The sequence below is a fragment of the Eucyclogobius newberryi genome, unplaced genomic scaffold, assembly GCF_026437365.1.
Source record: "Eucyclogobius newberryi isolate DKJ021-1_F unplaced genomic scaffold, fEucNew1.0.hap1 SCAF_389, whole genome shotgun sequence".
Taxonomy (NCBI): Eukaryota; Metazoa; Chordata; class Actinopteri; order Gobiiformes; family Gobiidae; genus Eucyclogobius; species Eucyclogobius newberryi.
The window spans coordinates 12,501-33,915 of NW_027316044.1; the positions used below are offsets into that span (position 1 = coordinate 12,501).

General features: G+C 47.7%; 2 protein-coding genes across 2 annotated transcripts in view; both read right to left on the bottom strand.

The window, feature by feature from the left end:
- Positions 1-80, bottom strand: part of LOC140376937 (galactosylgalactosylxylosylprotein 3-beta-glucuronosyltransferase 3-like) — a gene marked incomplete at its 3' end in the record, with an annotated part of 4,284 nt that extends 4,204 nt beyond the window's left edge. Inside the window, exon 1 of the mRNA XM_072462177.1 lies at positions 1-80. This exon is cut by the window's left edge and continues 28 nt beyond it. Within this exon, the coding sequence (XP_072318278.1) occupies positions 1-66 (66 nt within the window).
- An 8,544-nt stretch (positions 81-8,624) lies between these two features.
- Positions 8,625-16,875, bottom strand: naa40 (N-alpha-acetyltransferase 40, NatD catalytic subunit). The gene is made up of 8 exons (XM_072462178.1): positions 16,773-16,875; positions 14,038-14,133; positions 13,736-13,788; positions 13,514-13,609; positions 13,227-13,388; positions 12,963-13,046; positions 12,615-12,692; positions 8,625-10,109 (listed from the first exon to the last, which is right to left on the bottom strand). Exons 1-8 carry the CDS (start codon positions 16,776-16,778, stop codon positions 9,962-9,964), a joined length of 723 nt encoding a protein of 240 aa, XP_072318279.1. The 5' UTR covers positions 16,779-16,875; the 3' UTR covers positions 8,625-9,961.
- Between the last annotated feature and the right edge of the window lie 4,540 nt (positions 16,876-21,415).

The following is a 21,415-nucleotide window of genomic DNA, read 5'->3' on the forward strand; positions in this document are numbered from 1 at the left end:
AACCAGAGACACCAGGAAGTACAGGACAAACACCGTCCTCAGCTTCAGCCTCATCCTCTGCGCCATGGCAACGCCACACCCTGAAGGGACACAGGACAACGCTGCACCTTGAGGGGACACAGGACAACGCTGCAACTTGAGGGGACACAGGACAACGCTGCACCTTGAGGGGACACAGGACAACGCTGCAACTTGAGGGGACACAGGACAGAGTTAGCACAGCCTTTAATCAGTGGAATAGCTTTACTGAATTAGCAATTAGCATTATATTTTTATAGGCCTGTTTCACACACGGGGCCCTCCTCACACACGGGCCCTCCTCACACACGGGCCCTCCTCACACACGGGGCCTCCTCACACACGGGCCCTCCTCACACACGGGCCCTCCTCACACACGGGCCCTCCTCACACACGGGGCCCTCCTCACACACGGGCCCTCCTCACACACGGGGCCCTCCTCACACACGGGCCCTCCTCACACACGGGGCCTCCTCACACACGGGCCCTCCTCACACACGGGGCCTCCTCACACACGGGGCCTCCTCACACACGGGCCCTCCTCACACACGGGCCCTCCTCACACACGGGGCCCTCCTCACACACGGGGCCCTCCTCACACACGGGGCCCTCCTCACACACGGGGCCCTCCCCACACACGGGGCCCTCCTCACACACGGGCCCTCCTCACACACGGGCCCTCCTCACACACGGGCCCACACACGGGCCCCTCCTCACACACGGGGCCCTCCTCACACACGGGGCCCTCCTCGCCGCAGGCTTGATACGGTTCATAGAATGTTCTTTTAAACAGTTGTGCTCATGACGACACCGCCCTCATCGCCATGACGACACCGCCCTCATCGCCATGACGACACCGCCCTCATGGGGCTCATCTGGGAGGGGGAGGAGTCTGTCTACAGGAGGTGGAGCTGCTGCACTGGAGATATCATCTTATTGTTATTTTGATCATGGCAGATTTAAATTGTTTCTCTTTTTGACTTGTTCCTTGTTTTTTTATGTTGCTCTGAATCACCAAGGCAAGTTTCTTTGTTTGTGAATTCTGCTCATTGACTTTGATTTACTGATTCTGTGTGATTGTGATGAAGTATTTACATGTGACTGGGATTATCATCTGAAACCCTCCGCTGACGGATCGTTTTTATCTTTTATTTCTTTAAGTGAAACTCGGCTAATTTCCCATGAGGAATAAAAAAGGCTCCTCGTTTTGAAGGCCCCAGGAGCTCAGTGAAGTGCACAGTGCTGGAGGAGGATGTGGCGGACACGCACTCACCGTCAGTGGGGGAAGGACGCGCGGAGGCGGGTCACGGAGCCGCAGGAGCCGCAGGAGCCGCAGGTTCCACTCATCACGGACCCGACTTTCCCCTCAGCGGCCGCAGCATCCGTGGATCCATTCAAGCCGATAATATGATAGATCCATGATTCAAACAGACACTAACACTGCGCTCACGTCCTACACCAGCCTTTTCCGGTCTGTGTGCACCGCGGAAAGGCTTCCCCTGCGTGCCCCCGCTACAGAGGTCCGGCTGCACTTTTCTTCTTCGTCTAATAGTTTCCGGCAGGTTTTACGCGCTCCACCACTTTAGTTTGATGCTGGGTGAGACCGTGGATCTGTGTTGATGTCTGGAGAGGGTGTGGCAGCATGTCGCCCCCAGTGGTCACTCCATTGGTACTGCAGCCAAAGAAATCATGCGGCCCAGAAAGCTGACAGGGGCCTACAGCTGACAGGGGCCTACAGCTGACAGGGGCCTACAGCTGACAGGGGCCTACAGCTGAAAAACGGATCAAACAAGCCTCCTGCTGCCACATCCTCTCCAACAGTCTGCCTCCTGCTGCCACATCCTCTCCAACAGTCTGCCTCTTGCTGCCACATCCTCTCCAACAGTCTGTCTCCTGCTGCCACATCCTCTCCAACAGTCTGTCTCCTGCTGCCACATCCTCTTCAACAGTCTGTCTCCTGCTGCCACATCCTCTCCAACAGTCTGTCTCTTGCTGCCACATCCTCTCCAACAGTCTGTCTCCTGCTGCCACATCCTCTCCAACAGTCTGCCTCCTGCTGCCACATCCTCTCCAACAGTATGTCTCCTGCTGCCACATCCTCTCCAACAGTCTGTCTCTTGCTGCCACATCCTCTCCAACAGTCTGTCTCCTGCTGCCACATCCTCTCCAACAGTCTGCCTCCTGCTGCCACATCCTCTCCAACAGTCTGCCTCCTGCTGCCACATCCTCTCCAACAGTCTGCCTCCTGCTGCCACATCCTCTCCAACAGTCTGTCTCCTGCTGCCACATCCTCTCCAACAGTCTGTCTCTTGCTGCCACATCCTCTCCAACAGTCTGTCTCCTGCTGCCACATCCTCTCCAACAGTCTGTCTCCTGCTGCCACATCCTCTCCAACAGTCTGCCTCCTGCTGCCACATCCTCTCCAACAGTATGTCTCCTGCTGCCACATGCTCTCCAACAGTCTGTCTCCTGCTGCCACATCCTCTCCAACAGTCTGTCTCCTGCTGCCACATCCTCTCCAACAGGCGCAGCGCGGTCCGCGGGCACAACTGGCGTGTCACTATTGTGTAAATGAGACTTTCTTGGCCAGACCTGACTCACGAGTCAAAGACACATTTGCATCATTATCTGGAGCATATGTAATATATGTAAATATCTCATGTCACAATGTAACACTCACTCGATGAGTACGAGCTCAGGAGCAGATGATCCTGATGCGAAGACACAGGTAAATCAGCCACACAGTCTTCAAGGACAGAAGGGACACTAGAGACAGAAGGGACACTAGAGACAGAAGGGACAATAGAGACAGAGGGGACACTAGAGACAGAAGGGACACTAGAGACAGAAGGGACACTAGAGACAGAAGGGACAATAGAGACAGAGGGGACACTAGAGACAGAAGGGACACTAGAGACAGAAGGGACAATAGAGACAGAAGGGACAATAGAGACAGAAGGGACACTAGAGACAGAAGGGACACTAGAGACAGAGGGGACAATAGAGACAGAGGGGACACTAGAGACAGAAGGGACACTAGAGACAGAAGGGACAATAGAGACAGAAGGGACAATAGAGACAGAAGGGACACTAGAGACAGAAGGGACAATAGAGACAGAGGGGACACTAGAGACAGAAGGGACACTAGAGACAGAAGGGACAATAGAGACAGAAGGGACACTAGAGACAGAAGGGACACTAGAGACAGAAGGGACAATAGAGACAGAGGGGACACTAGAGACAGAAGGGACACTAGAGACAGAAGGGACAATAGAGACAGAAGGGACACTAGAGACAGAAGGGACACTAGAGACAGAAGGGACAATAGAGACAGAAGGGACAATAGAGACAGAAGGGACAATAGAGACAGAAGGGACAATAGAGACAGAGGGGACACTAGAGACAGAAGGGACACTAGAGACAGAAGGGACAATAGAGACAGAAGGGACACTAGAGACAGAAGGGACAATAGAGACAGAGGGGACACTAGAGACAGAAGGGACACTAGAGACAGAAGGGACAATAGAGACAGAAGGGACACTAGAGACAGAAGGGACACTAGAGACAGAAGGGACACTAGAGACAGAGGGGACAATAGAGACAGAGGGGACACTAGAGACAGAAGGGACACTAGAGACAGAAGGGACAATAGAGACAGAAGGGACAATAGAGACAGAAGGGACACTAGAGACAGAAGGGACAATAGAGACAGAGGGGACACTAGAGACAGAAGGGACACTAGAGACAGAAGGGACAATAGAGACAGAGGGGACACTAGAGACAGAAGGGACACTAGAGACAGAAGGGACACTAGAGACAGAAGGGACAATAGAGACAGAGGGGACACTAGAGACAGAAGGGACAATAGAGACAGAAGGGACAATAGAGACAGAAGGGACACTAGAGACAGAAGGGACACTAGAGACAGAGGGGACAATAGAGACAGAGGGGACACTAGAGACAGAAGGGACACTAGAGACAGAAGGGACAATAGAGACAGAAGGGACAATAGAGACAGAAGGGACACTAGAGACAGAAGGGACAATAGAGACAGAGGGGACACTAGAGACAGAAGGGACACTAGAGACAGAAGGGACAATAGAGACAGAAGGGACACTAGAGACAGAAGGGACAATAGAGACAGAGGGGACACTAGAGACAGAAGGGACACTAGAGACAGAAGGGACAATAGAGACAGAAGGGACACTAGAGACAGAAGGGACACTAGAGACAGAAGGGACAATAGAGACAGAGGGGACACTAGAGACAGAAGGGACACTAGAGACAGAAGGGACACTAGAGACAGAAGGGACAATAGAGACAGAAGGGACACTAGAGACAGAAGGGACAATAGAGACAGAAGGGACAATAGAGACAGAAGGGACAATAGAGACAGAAGGGACACTAGAGACAGAAGGGACAATAGAGACAGAGGGGACACTAGAGACAGAAGGGACACTAGAGACAGAAGGGACACTAGAGACAGAAGGGACACTAGAGACAGAAGGGACACTAGAGACAGAAGGGACAATAGAGACAGAGGGGACACTAGAGACAGAAGGGACACTAGAGACAGAAGGGACAATAGAGACAGAAGGGACACTAGAGACAGAAGGGACAATAGAGACAGAAGGGACACTAGAGACAGAAGGGACACTAGAGACAGAAGGGACAATAGAGACAGAAGGGACAATAGAGACAGAAGGGACACTAGAGACAGAAGGGACACTAGAGACAGAAGGGACAATAGAGACAGAAGGGACAATAGAGACAGAAGGGACACTAGAGACAGAAGGGACACTAGAGACAGAAGGGACAATAGAGACAGAAGGGACACTTGAGACAGAAGGGACAATAGAGACAGAGGGGACACTAGAGACAGAAGGGACACTAGAGACAGAAGGGACAATAGAGACAGAGGGGACACTAGAGACAGAAGGGACACTAGAGACAGAAGGGACAATAGAGACAGAAGGGACAATAGAGACAGAAGGGACACTAGAGACAGAAGGGACACTAGAGACAGAAGGGACAATAGAGACAGAGGGGATACTAGAGACAGAAGGGACACTAGAGACAGAAGGGACAATAGAGACAGAAGGGACAATAGAGACAGAAGGGACAATAGAGACAGAGGGGACACTAGAGACAGAAGGGACACTAGAGACAGAAGGGACAATAGAGACAGAAGGGACACTAGAGACAGAAGGGACAATAGAGACAGAGGGGACACTAGAGACAGAAGGGACACTAGAGACAGAAGGGACAATAGAGACAGAAGGGACACTAGAGACAGAAGGGACACTAGAGACAGAAGGGACACTAGAGACAGAGGGGACAATAGAGACAGAGGGGACACTAGAGACAGAAGGGACACTAGAGACAGAAGGGACAATAGAGACAGAAGGGACAATAGAGACAGAAGGGACAATAGAGACAGAAGGGACACTAGAGACAGAAGGGACAATAGAGACAGAGGGGACACTAGAGACAGAAGGGACACTAGAGACAGAAGGGACAATAGAGACAGAAGGGACACTAGAGACAGAAGGGACACTAGAGACAGAAGGGACAATAGAGACAGAGGGGACACTAGAGACAGAAGGGACACTAGAGACAGAAGGGACAATAGAGACAGAAGGGACAATAGAGACAGAAGGGACACTAGAGACAGAAGGGACACTAGAGACAGAAGGGACAATAGAGACAGAAGGGACAATAGAGACAGAAGGGACACTAGAGACAGAAGGGACACTAGAGACAGAAGGGACAATAGAGACAGAAGGGACAATAGAGACAGAAGGGACACTAGAGACAGAAGGGACAATAGAGACAGAAGGGACACTTGAGACAGAAGGGACAATAGAGACAGAGGGGACACTAGAGACAGAAGGGACACTAGAGACAGAAGGGACACTAGAGACAGAAGGGACACTAGAGACAGAAGGGACAATAGAGACAGAAGGGACAATAGAGACAGAAGGGACACTAGAGACAGAAGGGACACTAGAGACAGAAGGGACAATAGAGACAGAAGGGACAATAGAGACAGAAGGGACAATAGAGACAGAGGGGACACTAGAGACAGAAGGGACACTAGAGACAGAAGGGACAATAGAGACAGAAGGGACACTAGAGACAGAAGGGACACTAGAGACAGAAGGGACAATAGAGACAGAGGGGACACTAGAGACAGAAGGGACACTAGAGACAGAAGGGACAATAGAGACAGAAGGGACACTAGAGACAGAAGGGACAATAGAGACAGAAGGGACACTAGAGACAGAAGGGACAATAGAGACAGAAGGGACACTAGAGACAGAAGGGACAATAGAGACAGAGGGGACACTAGAGACAGAAGGGACACTAGAGACAGAAGGGACAATAGAGACAGAAGGGACACTAGAGACAGAAGGGACACTAGAGACAGAAGGGACAATAGAGACAGAGGGGACACTAGAGACAGAAGGGACACTAGAGACAGAAGGGACACTAGAGACAGAAGGGACACTAGAGACAGAAGGGACACTAGAGACAGAAGGGACAATAGAGACAGAAGGGACAATAGAGACAGAAGGGACACTTGAGACAGAAGGGACACTTGAGACAGAAGGGACAATAGAGACAGAAGGGACACTAGAGACAGAAGGGACACTTGAGACAGTTGTGATCTGTTCTAAAGTGGACCGCTGTTGCGCCGCGTGCGCCCGGTTTAAAAGACGCATAAAAACTGTGTTTATTTCTTTGTAAATATTTCATGTTACAACGTGGGCACCTGCGGTTTATGACAGGTGCGGCCCTGTTAGTTTATGAATAATATCATCCAGAAATGGTCTAGAAGTGGCACATTTTGGAGCAGTTGATGAGCATAAAGTGACAGCAAGAAGCAAACGCAGCATCGACCTGGACAAAGTGTCCAACCACTGGAGACGTGAGAAGGACAGAAGAGCAAAAATGTAACATTAAAGTCAAAATGTTGCATATTCTGGTGACATTTATTAAGATTTTTTATTTATGGATATGAATCATTCCATGCTGTTACTACTCGATCATTTATGTGTAGAAGAAATGCTGATATAAAACGGTCCAACACGACTTTAATGCTTCACTGAAGGAAACAAAACCTACGGAGGACGAACAGAAGATGCTGGTCTTGTTCTGCTCGAGCTTCATATGTGAGACGTTCAGTGTCATGAACATGAACATCAGATCCAGCTTCACTGACCAGAGGATCCTGAGAACAACAAACTTACACCAGACTTTGATGCAAAACAAGATCAACATTGTTCCCACTGAAATACAAGGTCAGTTTTCCTGCTGTGTTTATTCAACTGAAATGTCATTCAATTAATCATTATTTAAAAACAATTAGTACATTGAGCCTTGCATGTGTTTGTTTTGTTACAAGTTACAGGTCAAATCTTGGTGTAATTTATAGTAATTCATTAGTTCACACAAACACACCATATTTTCCTGGCCCCGCCCCTCGGCCAAATTTTAGAACCCAATGTGGCCCTCGAGTCAAAAAGGTCCTGAGCGAGGAGAGACTGGAGGGTTCAGACCTCAGAGGTGTGGCCTCGACTGACTTTCACTCCCAATCTTATTTCTAATTTAGTTTAATTTATTTAACATTAACACATTTCAAACACAGTTCTTAAGGCAAACTAAACTAAAGCATGATTTAGTGACAAGTTTAGATCACACAGTAAACGTTAAGTCACTTTAAATGTGAAATACAGTCATTATATACAGGCTTGGACTTTCCTGAAGTCCACGATCATCTCCACTGTCTTCTGGGCATTGAACCACATTGACTCTCACACTACAGCAGAACTCCAACAATACTATTTTAGACATCAGTTCATGAGAATATGGAACAGGCCTTTACGTGCCGCACTGAGCAGACCAAGAGCACTTTCACCAGAAAGCAGGAAATTGTGCCTGCTCGTTTGACATTTGAAAAAATCGGAAGAAGTCCTGGATCTCACCAGTTCCTGGCAACGGCCCTGCCCCGTCAGTTTTTTCAGATATGATAAAAAATATTAAGGACAAAGGCTTTATTATAAACCTTTTTCTGTTACTGGCAACATTTTATATCCATAAGTGTAATTTACAAACCAAAAACCATCATTCTTCTGAAAGATGAAGTTGTATATGAAGTCCACAAAGTCTCCAGCCGGGTTGGAATGTTGAACTGTATTTGCCTCTAATGTTCAGCTTTATTAGTATTACCAATATTTGTCTTATTCATTTTGTCTTTTCTGTTTGCTGTATTATGGCATTATTCCCTGGCATTTTTCTTCTCAAAATATTTGCATACATTTCTGGAAAATATCCTTCTGCCAATAAAAAAAAAATGATTCCAGAAGCTTCTCTGGGCAGTGCCATCATATATCCTCACATGAGGCCGCTGACCTCGGGAGGAAAAGAGTTCTACTTAGACTGAAAAGAGCTGTTCAGGTCCATGAGGTCAATACTAAGACAGGATTATACTTCCATGACAGAGACGGGTTCGTCCCTCGGTCTGGACACAGCAGGTTTGGGGCCTGGGTGGATATTCGGACGCAAACACTAAATAAAACACGTGAAATAGTTGTAACAAATAGTTTGAAATAGTCAAACAACTTTCTTTTATTTGAACAAATCAAACACAGACAAGGCAGAACATCCCTTCCCTGGATGAATGTGCAGAGCAGGAGCCATTTTGTCCATTAAAAAGTTAAAATAAAAAGCAAAAGGTTTTCCTAGTTCAAACGCATATTAAAAAGGTATTGGGCAATATTCATTTACAACTAATTGACTGTATATAGATAAGGCTTTTCAAAATCAATTAAAAACAGAGCTGAGGTTTGAGAGTGGACAATTATCCTGAGAGCATCGTGAAGAGGACACTAGAGACACATGTGACTTACAGCTGGTCACACCCACTTCACTTCATAAATGTGCCAAAACATCCCAGTGTCAGTGGAACTCTTCAAATGGATTGGACATGCAAACTAGCTGGGGACAATGTCACATTTCACTTGCAGTTTATCAAATAAAAGAGCCAGAAAAGGGTCAAGGATTAAGGGAGGAGGGGCCAACGCAGGAAGGAGGAGGGGCCAAAGCAGGAAGGAGGAGGGGCCAAAGCAGGAGAGAAGAACTTCACATGTGACAGCTTCACAAAGGAATGAGCAGCACGTCTCAAATGAACACGGCAAACAGAAGCAAACCAATGACAGCCACTTTCTCAATAAATACAGAATGTACACGTGGGAGTTTGAGCCGCTCCTCGTGGGAGTTTGAGCCGCTCCTCGTGGGAGTTTGAGCCGCTCCTCGTGGGAGTTTGAGCCGCTCCTCGTGGGAGTTTGAGCCGCTCCTCGTGGGAGTTTGAGCCGCTCCTCGTGGGAGTTTGAGCCGCTCCTCGTGGGCACTGCTTTGTGTAACAAAGTCCAGTACTGCTTTTTAGTCAACGTTTGATCGTGTGAACTTGATATTTTGGGAGAATTAAACTTGAGGTGATGATGGAGTTACTCTTCTTACCGTCTCCAAACAGTTTGAGCCACACCCACTGGAGCTGGGTTTAGATTCTGTCCTAGATATTATTAACTCACAGAATCAAACCATAATGCTTGTTCTGTTAAATGAGTGATGAGGACAGGCGTCCATGTCCAGCAGGAACAGGAGACAACAGTCATGTGGGGGCCAAGGCCCTGAAGTCCCAGCTGTACAGAGTGTCTCTGAAAGCGTCTGGATGGAAGAGGGCGGAGCAGCACTAGCTAAAGACGCTAACTGGAATAAAAGAAAACACTAGACAAAGTCATGAAACAAAGAGCGCTTCAGCAGAAGGTTAAACACGTGTCTGGTCCAGAGTGGTTTCTGTGTCTGCGTTCACTCCTCTGCCTCAGGGCAGCTCAGGCTCCTCCATGAGGCCAGAAGATGAAGACAGCCAATCAGAAGAGCCTCAGTGACAGCAGCCGCCGCAGTGGCCACTCCCATGGGTGTGGCCGGTTGAAGCCTCCCCGTGTTTGGTCCTCCGGCTCAGGATTTCATAGGAGCAGTCGTCCCCACAACAGCCCGACATGCTCGGAGACGTCTCATCGATCTCAAACCTGCACACAAAGTCTCATTAGCAACATCGGGGTCCCACTGGGAACCAACAGTGGAACCAACAGTGGAACCAACAGTGGAACCAACAGTGGAACCAACAGTGGAACCAACAGTGGAACCAACTGTGGAACCAACAGTGGAACCAACTGTGGAACCAACTGTGGAACCAACTGTGGAACCAACTGTGGAACCAACTGTGGAACCAACAGTGGAACCAACTGTGGAACCAACTGTGGAACCAACAGTGGAACCAACTGTGGAACCAACAGTGGAACCAACAGTGGAACCAACTGTGGAACCAACAGTGGAACCAACTGTGGAACCAACTGTGGAACCAACTGTGGAACCAACAGTGGAACCAACAGTGGAACCAACAGTGGAACCAACAGTGGAACCAACAGTGGAACCAACAGTGGAACCAACAGTGGAACCAACAGTGGAACCAACTGTGGAACCAACTGTGGAACCAACAGTGGAACCAACTGTGGAACCAACTGTGGAACCAACAGTGGAACCAACTGTGGAACCAACAGTGGAACCAACTGTGGAACCAACAGTGGAACCAACAGTGGAACCAACAGTGGAACCAACAGTGGAACCAACTGTGGAACCAACTGTGGAACCAACAGTGGAACCAACTGTGGAACCAACTGTGGAACCAACAGTGGAACCAACTGTGGAACCAACTGTGGAACCAACAGTGGAACCAACAGTGGAACCAACAGTGGAACCAACAGTGGAACCAACTGTGGAACCAACTGTGGAACCAACTGTGGAACCAACAGTGGAACCAACAGTGGAACCAACTGTGGAACCAACTGTGGAACCAACTGTGGAACCAACTGTGGAACCAACAGTGGAACCAACTGTGGAACCAACTGTGGAACCAACTGTGGAACCAACTGTGGAACCAACAGTGGAACCAACAGTGGAACCAACAGTGGAACCAACTGTGGAACCAACAGTGGAACCAACTGTGGAACCAACTGTGGAACCAACTGTGGAACCAACAGTGGAACCAACTGTGGAACCAACAGTGGAACCAACAGTGGAACCAACAGTGGAACCAACTGTGGAACCAACAGTGGAACCAACAGTGGAACCAACTGTGGAACCAACAGTGGAACCAACTGTGGAACCAACAGTGGAACCAACAGTGGAACCAACAGTGGAACCAACTGTGGAACCAACAGTGGAACCAACAGTGGAACCAACTGTGGAACCAACAGTGGAACCAACTGTGGAACCAACTGTGGAACCAACAGTGGAACCAACAGTGGAACCAACTGTGGAACCAACAGTGGAACCAACTGTGGAACCAACTGTGGAACCAACAGTGGAACCAACAGTGGAACCGGTTGAAACTGTTTCCACTGGACTAAACTGGACTGCTCCTCTGGAGGAGGCTCCTGATCTGGTCCACCATAGATTTTGCACGCGAACTCAACGTCTGTGACTCCGCGTTCTGAACACACTAAACCCCCCAGAGCCCGACTGCTGCCCCGCCCGGGACCAGGCCCAGAGGGCGTGGTCACCCACACGGCCTCTAACGCAGGGGGCACCCACACGGCCTCTAACGCAGGGGGCACCCACACGGCCTCTAACGCAGGGGGCACCCACACGGCCTCTAACGCAGGGGGCACCAACGTGGTTCCATTATCAGACCAGGTCCAAACCAGGTCTAAACCAGGACTAAACAGAGCCACAGGAGGGGAAAAGGTGAAATACTCAAGTTTGAATTAAGAATTCTTATATTTGCTTTGCATCGTTGCTCGTTTTTTGACAATTACATTAATTCATTGAGTTAATGCTAAATTTAATACAAAGTTATCTTATTTTCAGATAATTAACATTTTAAACCAGGATTGATCAAGATTGAGTTTTCAAATAAAAAATACATAATACACATGGAATAAATAAAAAACATTTAGGCTAATTGAATTTCGACCAAGTCTGTGCTCATAAAGGAGCCCTCGACCCTAAAGGTCGGTGACCCCTGCTCCAACGAATCCATCCAAACTAGAGGCCGCTGCACAACAGTGCACAGCAGAGGGCGCTACAGGACCAGAGGATCTAGCACCAGGACTGAACCATCTAAGACAGAGTGACGTAAAGAATAAAACTATAACAAACAGAAATAAATAGATTTATAAAACCTAGTAATAGTTCTAGCACGTTGTGGAAGAACTGTGTGTACTCCACACACTCTGTGTGTACTCCACACAGAGAGAGTGTGTGTGTACTCCACAGAGTGTGTGTACTCCACACAGAGTGTGTGTACTCCACACAGAGTGTGTACTCAACACAGAGTGTGTACTCAACACACACAGAGTGTGTACTCAACACACACAGAGTGTGTACTCAACACAGAGTGTGTACTCAACACACACAGAGTGTGTACTCAACACACACAGAGTGTGTACTCAACACAGAGTGTGTACTCAACACACACAGAGTGTGTACTCAACACAGAGTGTGTACTCAACACACACAGAGTGTGTACTCACTGTAGAGCTTCCCTGAAGAACTGGCACGCTCCGTGATTATGTTTGAAAACGGTCAGCATCACCTTCTTCATCTGTGTGCTGAAAAACAAGAAACAGGCACTTCAAAGGTCAAAGGCCATCCAATGGATGGGGGAGTGCGCGACACGTGCGTGTGTGACACGTGCGTGACACGTGCGTGACACGTGCGTGCGTGACACGTGCGTGACACGTGCGTGACACGTGCGTGACACGTGCGTGACACGTGCGTGCGTGACACGTGCGTGACACGTGCGTGCGTGACACGTGCGTGTGTCATGTGTGTGTCATGTGTGTGTCATGTGTGTGTCATGTGTGTGTCATGTGTGTTACCTGTTAGCGATGAGCTGTAGAATCTGGATGAGGAACTTGCCCAGTCCTTTCCTCCGCACTCTGCTCTCCAGCTGCACCTCATAACTGTGGATATAAAAGCACCGTCAGTGCTGCACCGGGCCCCTTAGACCCCCCCGGAGCCCTTAGACCCCCCCGGAGCCCTTAGACCCCCCCCGGAGCCCTTAGACCCCCCCCGGAGCCCTTAGACCCCCCCTGGGCCCCTAGAACCCCCCGGGCCCCTTAGACCACCGGAGCCGGCCTCACCAGTAGAGCACCTCCTCTCCACACTCCACGTCAAAGCGGAAGTGTGAGAAGGCCATGGGAGCTGCGTCTGTGGCGTCTCGAGCCAGAAGGTACCACGCCCGCTCGTCGTTCATCTCCTCTCGCTTCTCACGCTCCTTCCACCCCCACTCACTCTGCTCGTACCTGACGGACAGGGCACACCATCAGGGCACAGTACACACACGGGGCACACCATCAGGGTACACAGAACATCATTATCCAGGCCTATGAGTACTAAAAGGTCAGAAGGGAGAGTGAGGAGTGCTTACAGGGCCTGCATGTTGGCTCGGGTCAGCTCGAAGGCCCACTCCACAGAAAGAGGGTTGAGGGCAGTCACTCTCCGGCACTCGATCTGCAGGTTCAGCCTGTAGTGGACACAGCAAAGGGGTCAGAGGGGTCAAAGGGGTCAGAGGGGTCAGAGGGAGCAGAGGGAGCAGAGGGAGCAGGGGGAGCAGGGAGGCAGGACATGGGGAAGGACTGAGAAGGCTTACCCGTTTCTGTCGTACTTTTTGAAGGCTGGGAAGGCGGTCAGGGGATCATCCAGCTGAAAGGAGCATAACCAGCTCAAGAATAGTCTATACACCAAATACACCGTTCTTTCAAGGACAAATGATCACTATCAAAGACGCATAAATGCTGTTTAAACTCAGATGGAATAGAGCCTTTACGAGGTCTACAAACTGTTATAAAGTTTGACATGAAGGCAACAGAAAATAAAAGATTATACAATAACACAGTGATACGTAATTCTGAATTACAGGCTGGAGGCATCACGTGACCCTTTGCGGCTGACCTTATTGGCTGCGTCTACTTTGGCACACACGGCGTCCATGGCGGCGCGCTCCTCCTGACGCCGAGCTTTCTTCTCCTTTGCTTTGTTGGACTTTCTCTACAAAAAAGAAAAGGACACGATTACATTTACAGGCACGTGCTGACAAAGATGGGATTGCCATGATTAAGGATGAATATTGTGATTGCAAAAAGAATCAAGATAATCGGATTTTTCTACAGACTTTGTCTGTAGCCAAGATATTTTCATGTATGTATGTATGTATGTATGTATGTATGTATGTATGTATGTATGTATGTATGTATGTATGTATGTATGTATGTATGTATGTATGTATGTATGTATGTATGTATGTATGTATGTATGAGAGAATGGAAATCATGTACATCTTCTACTTCACAATTATTGAATTATGTGTTGCTCTTTCACAAAAAATGTATGATGACTTCTTTTCCAAGTCGCTCCAGAGCTGCTCCCTTCAGACCGCCTCTAAGCAGTGACACATATTATGCATCTTGACTGTTAGGAGCCTTTAACCGTGTTCTAACATTGTTCCATTGTCAAAAACATACTTGGAGTAGCATTTAGCTTCATTCACACTAGTTTGATAAATCCTGGTTAGAAAGTGATCTCTATAACTGACATTTTATTCATCAGTGACGCGGCTCTGAGAATCTTCACTGCTGTTTTTAAAGACCAAAAATCATCTCCAGGCTCGTTCTGTGAATTTCTCCCGTCTAATAAGATAAGCCTTTATTTGTCCCGCAATGGGGAAATTCAAGTGTTGCAACACAAAGTAGGTACAGAAGTAAATAATAAAGAACAGATATAGCAGTATTGCCTGCAGGTGGGCTCTACCCTGATCACACTTGCTATTGGCTGGCGATGACATCAACCTGTCATAAAAGCACTTCCTTTCTTACCTTTTTGACCTCTCGCTCTGACCTCTCGCTCTGACCTCTCACTCTGACCTCTCACTCTGACCTCTCACTCTGACCTCTCACTCTGACCTCTCACTCTGACCTCTCACTCTGACCTGTCGCTCTGACCTGTCGCTCTGACCTGTCGCTCTGACCTGTCACTCTCCGGTAGTATTCAACATTCAGACATGAGAGAGCGTTATTTGCAGTAAGATTGTAAGTGTTTAATTTAGTGCCCTCTGCCAGGGGCCTGCACGTTCTGCGGCGACGCCCTCGCCGTGTGCCGCCCGTCATGCCGACTATCGGGCGTGTTATTGTCTGCCGTCTGTCCAGTCCTCCGTCGCACTTGTCCAGCTACAACTGCAGGTGCGCGGCGTACGTAGGCAAGCGAACGGTCATCCAGCTGTACATTTAGTAGTGACCGTGGTGTCGTTCATAGATCCATGAGCTACTGTCGCCTTGTGTCGCCTGAACTGTCTTTTACCCTGTTCAGGTCCAATCATCCGAGTTCTGGATTTTGTGAACGACAAAAAACGTTTGTGAACTGAACGTCCAACAATGAACTGTGCTTAACTTACTCCAACTGTAATGTCCATCCAGAACCTAATTTATTGACAATGTATGAATAAACATATGTATTTTTGCGAACTTATGGAACCAAGTCTCTGCCTATCAACAACGAGCCTACGTGCCTGATATTGAGCTGGTCCTGGGCCAGCTCCCAGGTGCTGTTGTGTTTATAGACATTGGATGGTTTAGTCTGATTTAGCCTCTTTGGACAAGAAGGGCTAAACGACCCTCGGACGCCTGTAGAACTTCCTTTAAACTCCCTGAAAATTTTTCAATTGTTTTTATGAGCCTGTTGTAATTCCCTCTGTGCCACAAAACACGAGATGCCAAACTAAAAAGGTACTCAAAATATTGTTTAAAAGGATAATATCAGTACAAATAATGCATAATATTTGTCCTTTAAGAAGCCAAGAAACATAAATCACAGTTAACTTTTATTTAATAACTCTTTTCAACACTTTAGATCCACTAATTCCACAAATCCTTTTCACCCGTAACTGGAGAAACTGTTCGGGTGGTTGTTTTGTGTAATATAATGTTGTTTTGTGTAATATAATGTTCCTTCAGTACATTTGGGCCACTCTACAAGCTCTGATTTGAATTGTTGTGATGAATAGACTCAAATATGATTAAAACCCCATAATGTATAATACACACAACATCTGTCAGACCCAGTACAATAATACAATAATACAAAGTACAATAAATCAGACTTGTACCACACAACTTGACCCACTTTCACTCCTTCACACGGCGGCCCGCCATTAGCACGGCGCGGCTAACAGGGCTAGCATGCTAACGCGTCAGAAACCCAAACAGGACGCGGCGGTGAGACTGTCATTGTCCTCGGTCTGGACAAGAGGACGCGAACTCTGCACAAAACACAGGGAAACCGGACACTACACCGGACCGTGAGCACAATAGTTCGTGTTTTGAAAAGTACGCGGGATGTGCAGCCTTCGCGACCCAAACAATCATAAACTGCTGCGATAAAAACTAAAAACTGTGTTTAAAAACTAACCCTCCGTCCACGAGTGGTGCGGGACAGCCCACAGCACCGGGGACAGCCCACAGCACCGGGCACGGTACCGGACGCCTTGTGCTCCCATCCAGCGCGGGCTCCCGCATCGCCCCCGCCGGCCGGGTCCCCCCTCTCCCCAAACACACAGGCTCCATCCACACATCATCTGCCCACCACCGGCCCCGATCCCTCCCGAGCAGCGGGGACACTCCCCGGGCCGTACTCACCCCCATTCTGCGGCGGTGTGCGCGTCTCTATTGTCCCGTGTATTGTCCCCTGTATTGTCCCCTGGCACACGCTCCGGGTGTCGGGACGAGGCGCGGAGAGAAGGCGGCGCAGAGACTCCCGCGGTTGCAGCGCGTGCTAACGAGGCTAGCGGCTAACAGCGCCCACAATGGCACAAAGGCAAAGCGAGGGAGCGATTGTCGGCGGCAACTCCGGTTCGAGCGTGAGCGGGGGATGACCGGCGGATAGCGGGGATAGCGGGGATAGCGGGGAGCCTGGAGCGGGGAGCCTGGAGCGGGGATCCGGGTTGGCGCCAACAGCCTGCCCGCCCGAGTGTGCTGCTGCTGCCGCTGGTGCCGCTGGTGTGCGCGCTGGAGGTTCCTCCTTCAGTCCGGGCTCTTGTCTTCTTTCTGCCGCGGTGTGTCGCCTTCACCACGTGGCCAGCTCCAGCGCACGATCCCGGAAACAACGTGTTCGTGGGAAACAGAGACGTCCACGGTCCAGACTGAAGGAGACTCGACATATAATAATAAATATAGCCGCAAGCGGCAATGATCGGCCCTCGCCACGCCGCCGCCACGCCGCAAGAGGAGGGGGCGCTAACGCGCCCCAATTGTCCTTTTATTGCGCCTACAGCTGAATCTGTGACGCTGTCACATCTTCTCCCCTTTGTTTTACCATCAAAAAGCAATTTTATTTTGAATTCTTGGCACAATGTGCGGCTTTGCCGCACAGACACCGTGACTCTTTGAATAAAAATGTGGATAACTTTTGATGGTCCTGAAGATGAGTCTCACCAAATTTCAGGTTAATAGGGCAAACGCCCTGGGAGGAGTTTGTGAAAGTCTAAAGTGTAAACATGTTCTGGCGATTTCCCCATTGGAATAACATGGGAGGTTTCGGTCATCGTTACGGCAAAGCCATAACAATTATGACATGGGTCTCATTGACTTTTTTGATGGGGATGCTAAAATTGAGTTGTGTGTCAAATTTCATATAATTTCGCAAAACTAAACATTTAACCTCCATATAAAATCTGTAGGGGGCGCTGTGGCGCCAAATGAATTTATTTCACTTCAAGTAGGTTTAGGGCAAAGAGTTTAACAACTGATTCTAATTTGACGCAATTCGGACTTTATCTGCGCAAACGGCAGAAATTTTAAATATGGGAGATTTCTGAAATTCTAGCTACAGTTTGCGGCTTCGCCGCACAGAGACCGTGAGAGGTATCAATGTAATTTGGATAACTTTTGATGTCCCACTCCTCAGTAGCATTTTCACCAAATTTCAGCTTTTTAGGGCCAACGCCCTGGGAGGAGTTCGTAAAAGTACGACGTTTGGAAAAACTCCGAAGTCATGTTTAGCCATTTTTGAAGCAATATGGCCGACATCTGGTTGGGCGGACGGCGTTGCCGAAATAATATTTTTTACTTCTCTTGTCACCATCTACCTCTTCGCCAAATTTCATGATTCTACGATCAGATTTTTTTTGGGTCATTTCCCATCTCTCAATGCATTTTTGGTACATTTGGGGGCGCTGACGCGCCAATTTTTTTTATTTTAGAAAAGGGAAATAGCCAGAATGTAGAGAGGCACGATTTTTAGAGGTGTGAACATTTTTGTGACTTTTCGTCAATGTTCACTGGGTGAAAAATAGGGGGGTTGGTCCCGAGAAGAAGAAGAAGAAGAAAGAATTAAAGCCGCAAGCGGCATCCAACGGCCCTCGCGGGCCGCCGGCCTTCCGACTCTGCGCTTTCGACTTGATAAAGATGGCGCCCTTATTGTGTGTTGAATTAAAAAAGAACTTGACAGACGGCGACACATTGGACATGGCCAATCCAGTGCAAATGAACACAAGTGTCAGTCAAATTTGCTGCGCCGCCGCACAGAGACCGTAGCACTTGGAATAAAAATATGGATAACTTTTGATGCCGCGCTTGTGTAGATGATATTTCCCAAAGTAAAGCTTGATCGAGCTATTGCCCACGGAGGAGTTTGTTAAAGTGTGAAGCGTAAATGTGAACATTTCAAGGATTTGGCGTTTTTCCCATTTGTGACAGTATATTTGCAGCTCCACGGCAAAGAGACCGTACCACTTAAAATCAAAATATGACTAACTTTTGATGCCCCGTTTGTGTAGATGATTTTCCCCAAATATGAGCTTGATCGGGCAATCGCCCTGGGAGGAGTTTGTTAAAGTGTGAAGCGTAAAAATGTGGTCATTTTAGAGATTTCGCTGTTTTCCCATTTCTGACATATATTTGCGGGTCCGCCACACAGAGACCGTAGCACTTAGAATCAAAATATGGATAAGTTTTGATGCCCCGCTTGTGTAGATGATATTCTCCAAATATGAACTTGATCGGACAATCACCCTAGGAGGAGTTCATTAAAGTGTGAAGCGTAAAAATGTGGTGATTTGAGCGATTCTACGATTTTCCCATAAGGATAACATGGGATGTTTCTGTCAACGCTACGGTTACGCCGTACAAAATATGACTTTGGCTCTCATACTTTTATGATCAGGATGGCAAATTAGAATTTTGTTCAAAATATCATGTCATTTGGAAAAAAACTATTGTTTATAGACCACTCTGAAGGCCAAATAGTCAGAATTCTGGGAAACGTTTGCGGCTCCGTCGCACAGAGACCGTAAAAGTTATCCTTAAAATTTGGATAACTTTAGATGCCCCACTTGTCTAGAGGACGTACACCAATTTTGAGGTTGGTGGGCAAAACGCACTAGGAGGACTTCGTTAAAGTGTAAAACATAAAAATGTGGTAATTTGAGAGATTTTGTGGTTTTCCCATAGGGATAACATGGGAGGTTTCTGTCATCGCTACGACTACGCCGTAAGAAATTAGGCATTTTTGTGATTGGCTTTTGTGATCGGGACGGCAAAATAGAATTTTGGGTAAAGTTTAGACAATTTTGGTAAAACTAATTTTTGACCTTCAATGTTAATTTAAAGGTCACTCTGTAGGGGGCGCTATCGCGCCCATTTCAATTTTGTCAGCCTAAACTGGTCCAAACTAGAAAGTTTAACAACTGATTCAAATTTGGTCCTAATCGGACTGGTTTTGATCAAATGGGAGCAATTTTTAGATCTGCAATATCCCAAAATAAGTTGTCCAACTTTGCGGCTGCGCCGCACACAGACCGTAAAAGGTATCTCAAAAAATTGGATAACTTTAGATGTCCCACTTGTCCAGAGGACGTACGCCGATTTTGAAGTCGGTGGGCAAAACGCCCTAGCAGGAGTTCGTTTGTTTACGTTTGACGTAAACAAAATGGCTAACTCAGCTTGTTTTCATTTTCAAAGGAAGATGGCGGCCATAGGGTAAGTCTGGGGGCGTGGCCACAATAATATTTTTTTTTTGTCCTCACGAGAGGAATGCGTGTCCCGAATTTCGTAGCTTTACGACAAAGTTGACCTCGGGGCGTCTCCCATAGGCGCAATGTATTTTGACTTTTGTCGGTGGCGCTGTCGCGCCATTTTTTAACGAAAAAAAAATGGCCCAGAAAAAATCAAATTTTTCGCCGATTCTGAATTTTGGGCAAAGTTTGGTGAGTTTTTGAGCATGTTCAGGGGGTCAAATTAGAGCTCAAAAAGCAGAAGAACAAGAAAAATAAAAATAATAATATTTTTAGCAAAAACAATATAGCCGTTTCCACTATAACAACAAATTATACATCGTTTGAAAGCTCTAAGCCTTCCCCATGCCGCCATGGGGTGGAATCATCATTACGAGCACTTACGCGCTCGTCGTTGCGGGAGCAATAGGCCCTCTGCCCTGCTGGGGCTCGGGCCTAAATATTCCGATGCGAAAACAATGTTTCCCATTTTTCAAATATCATAAACTCGCGCTTTCCTACCTCATGGTGTGGGTCCCTGGTCACTGACGGGTACTTTCGATAATTTTGAGTGGGCTCCGCCCACTTTGTGTTTTTGGCCCTCTATACAGTAATAATGTTCATTTTTTGCATTACATGCTTATATGCACGGAACATGCAAGAGATGGGGAACGTATTCGTGAGCTACTTAGCGCAAATGAGTGCTTTATATGGGGATGACGACTGCTTCGCGGTCGTCATCCCAATGTAAAGTGCTCGTTTAGTGCAAACTTTTGCACGGGCTTCGCCCGTTTACAACGGTAATGTTCCATTTTCCTACAACTAATTAGTATGCACGGGGCGTGCATGAGTGGAGGAGTGCGTTAGTGAGTGTTTGGAAGTGGGCGAGCGCTTCGCGCTCGATTTCGTGCGCACTACGTGCGCACTTTCGCAGCCGTGCTTCGCACGGCCTTACGAGACTAATAGGCCTCTCGCCAGCTTGTGGCGCTCGGGCCTAATAATAATTATTGTTATTATTAATATTAATATTAATATTAATATTAATATTAATATTAATATTAATATTAATATTAATATTAATATCAATATTAATGTTAATATTAATATAATATAATAATAAACTCAGTGGGATGCCGGTTTGTGTTGCATATTATTCAAGAACAATATTTATTTTCCCTAACGACTGACCTGTTCGTGGTTTGTTATGAAATCCAGCTTTAGCGGTGTTAAATATATTGTTAAAAGTGTGAGACTGTCAAACAAAAAAATTATGCGGGAAAAACATTTATC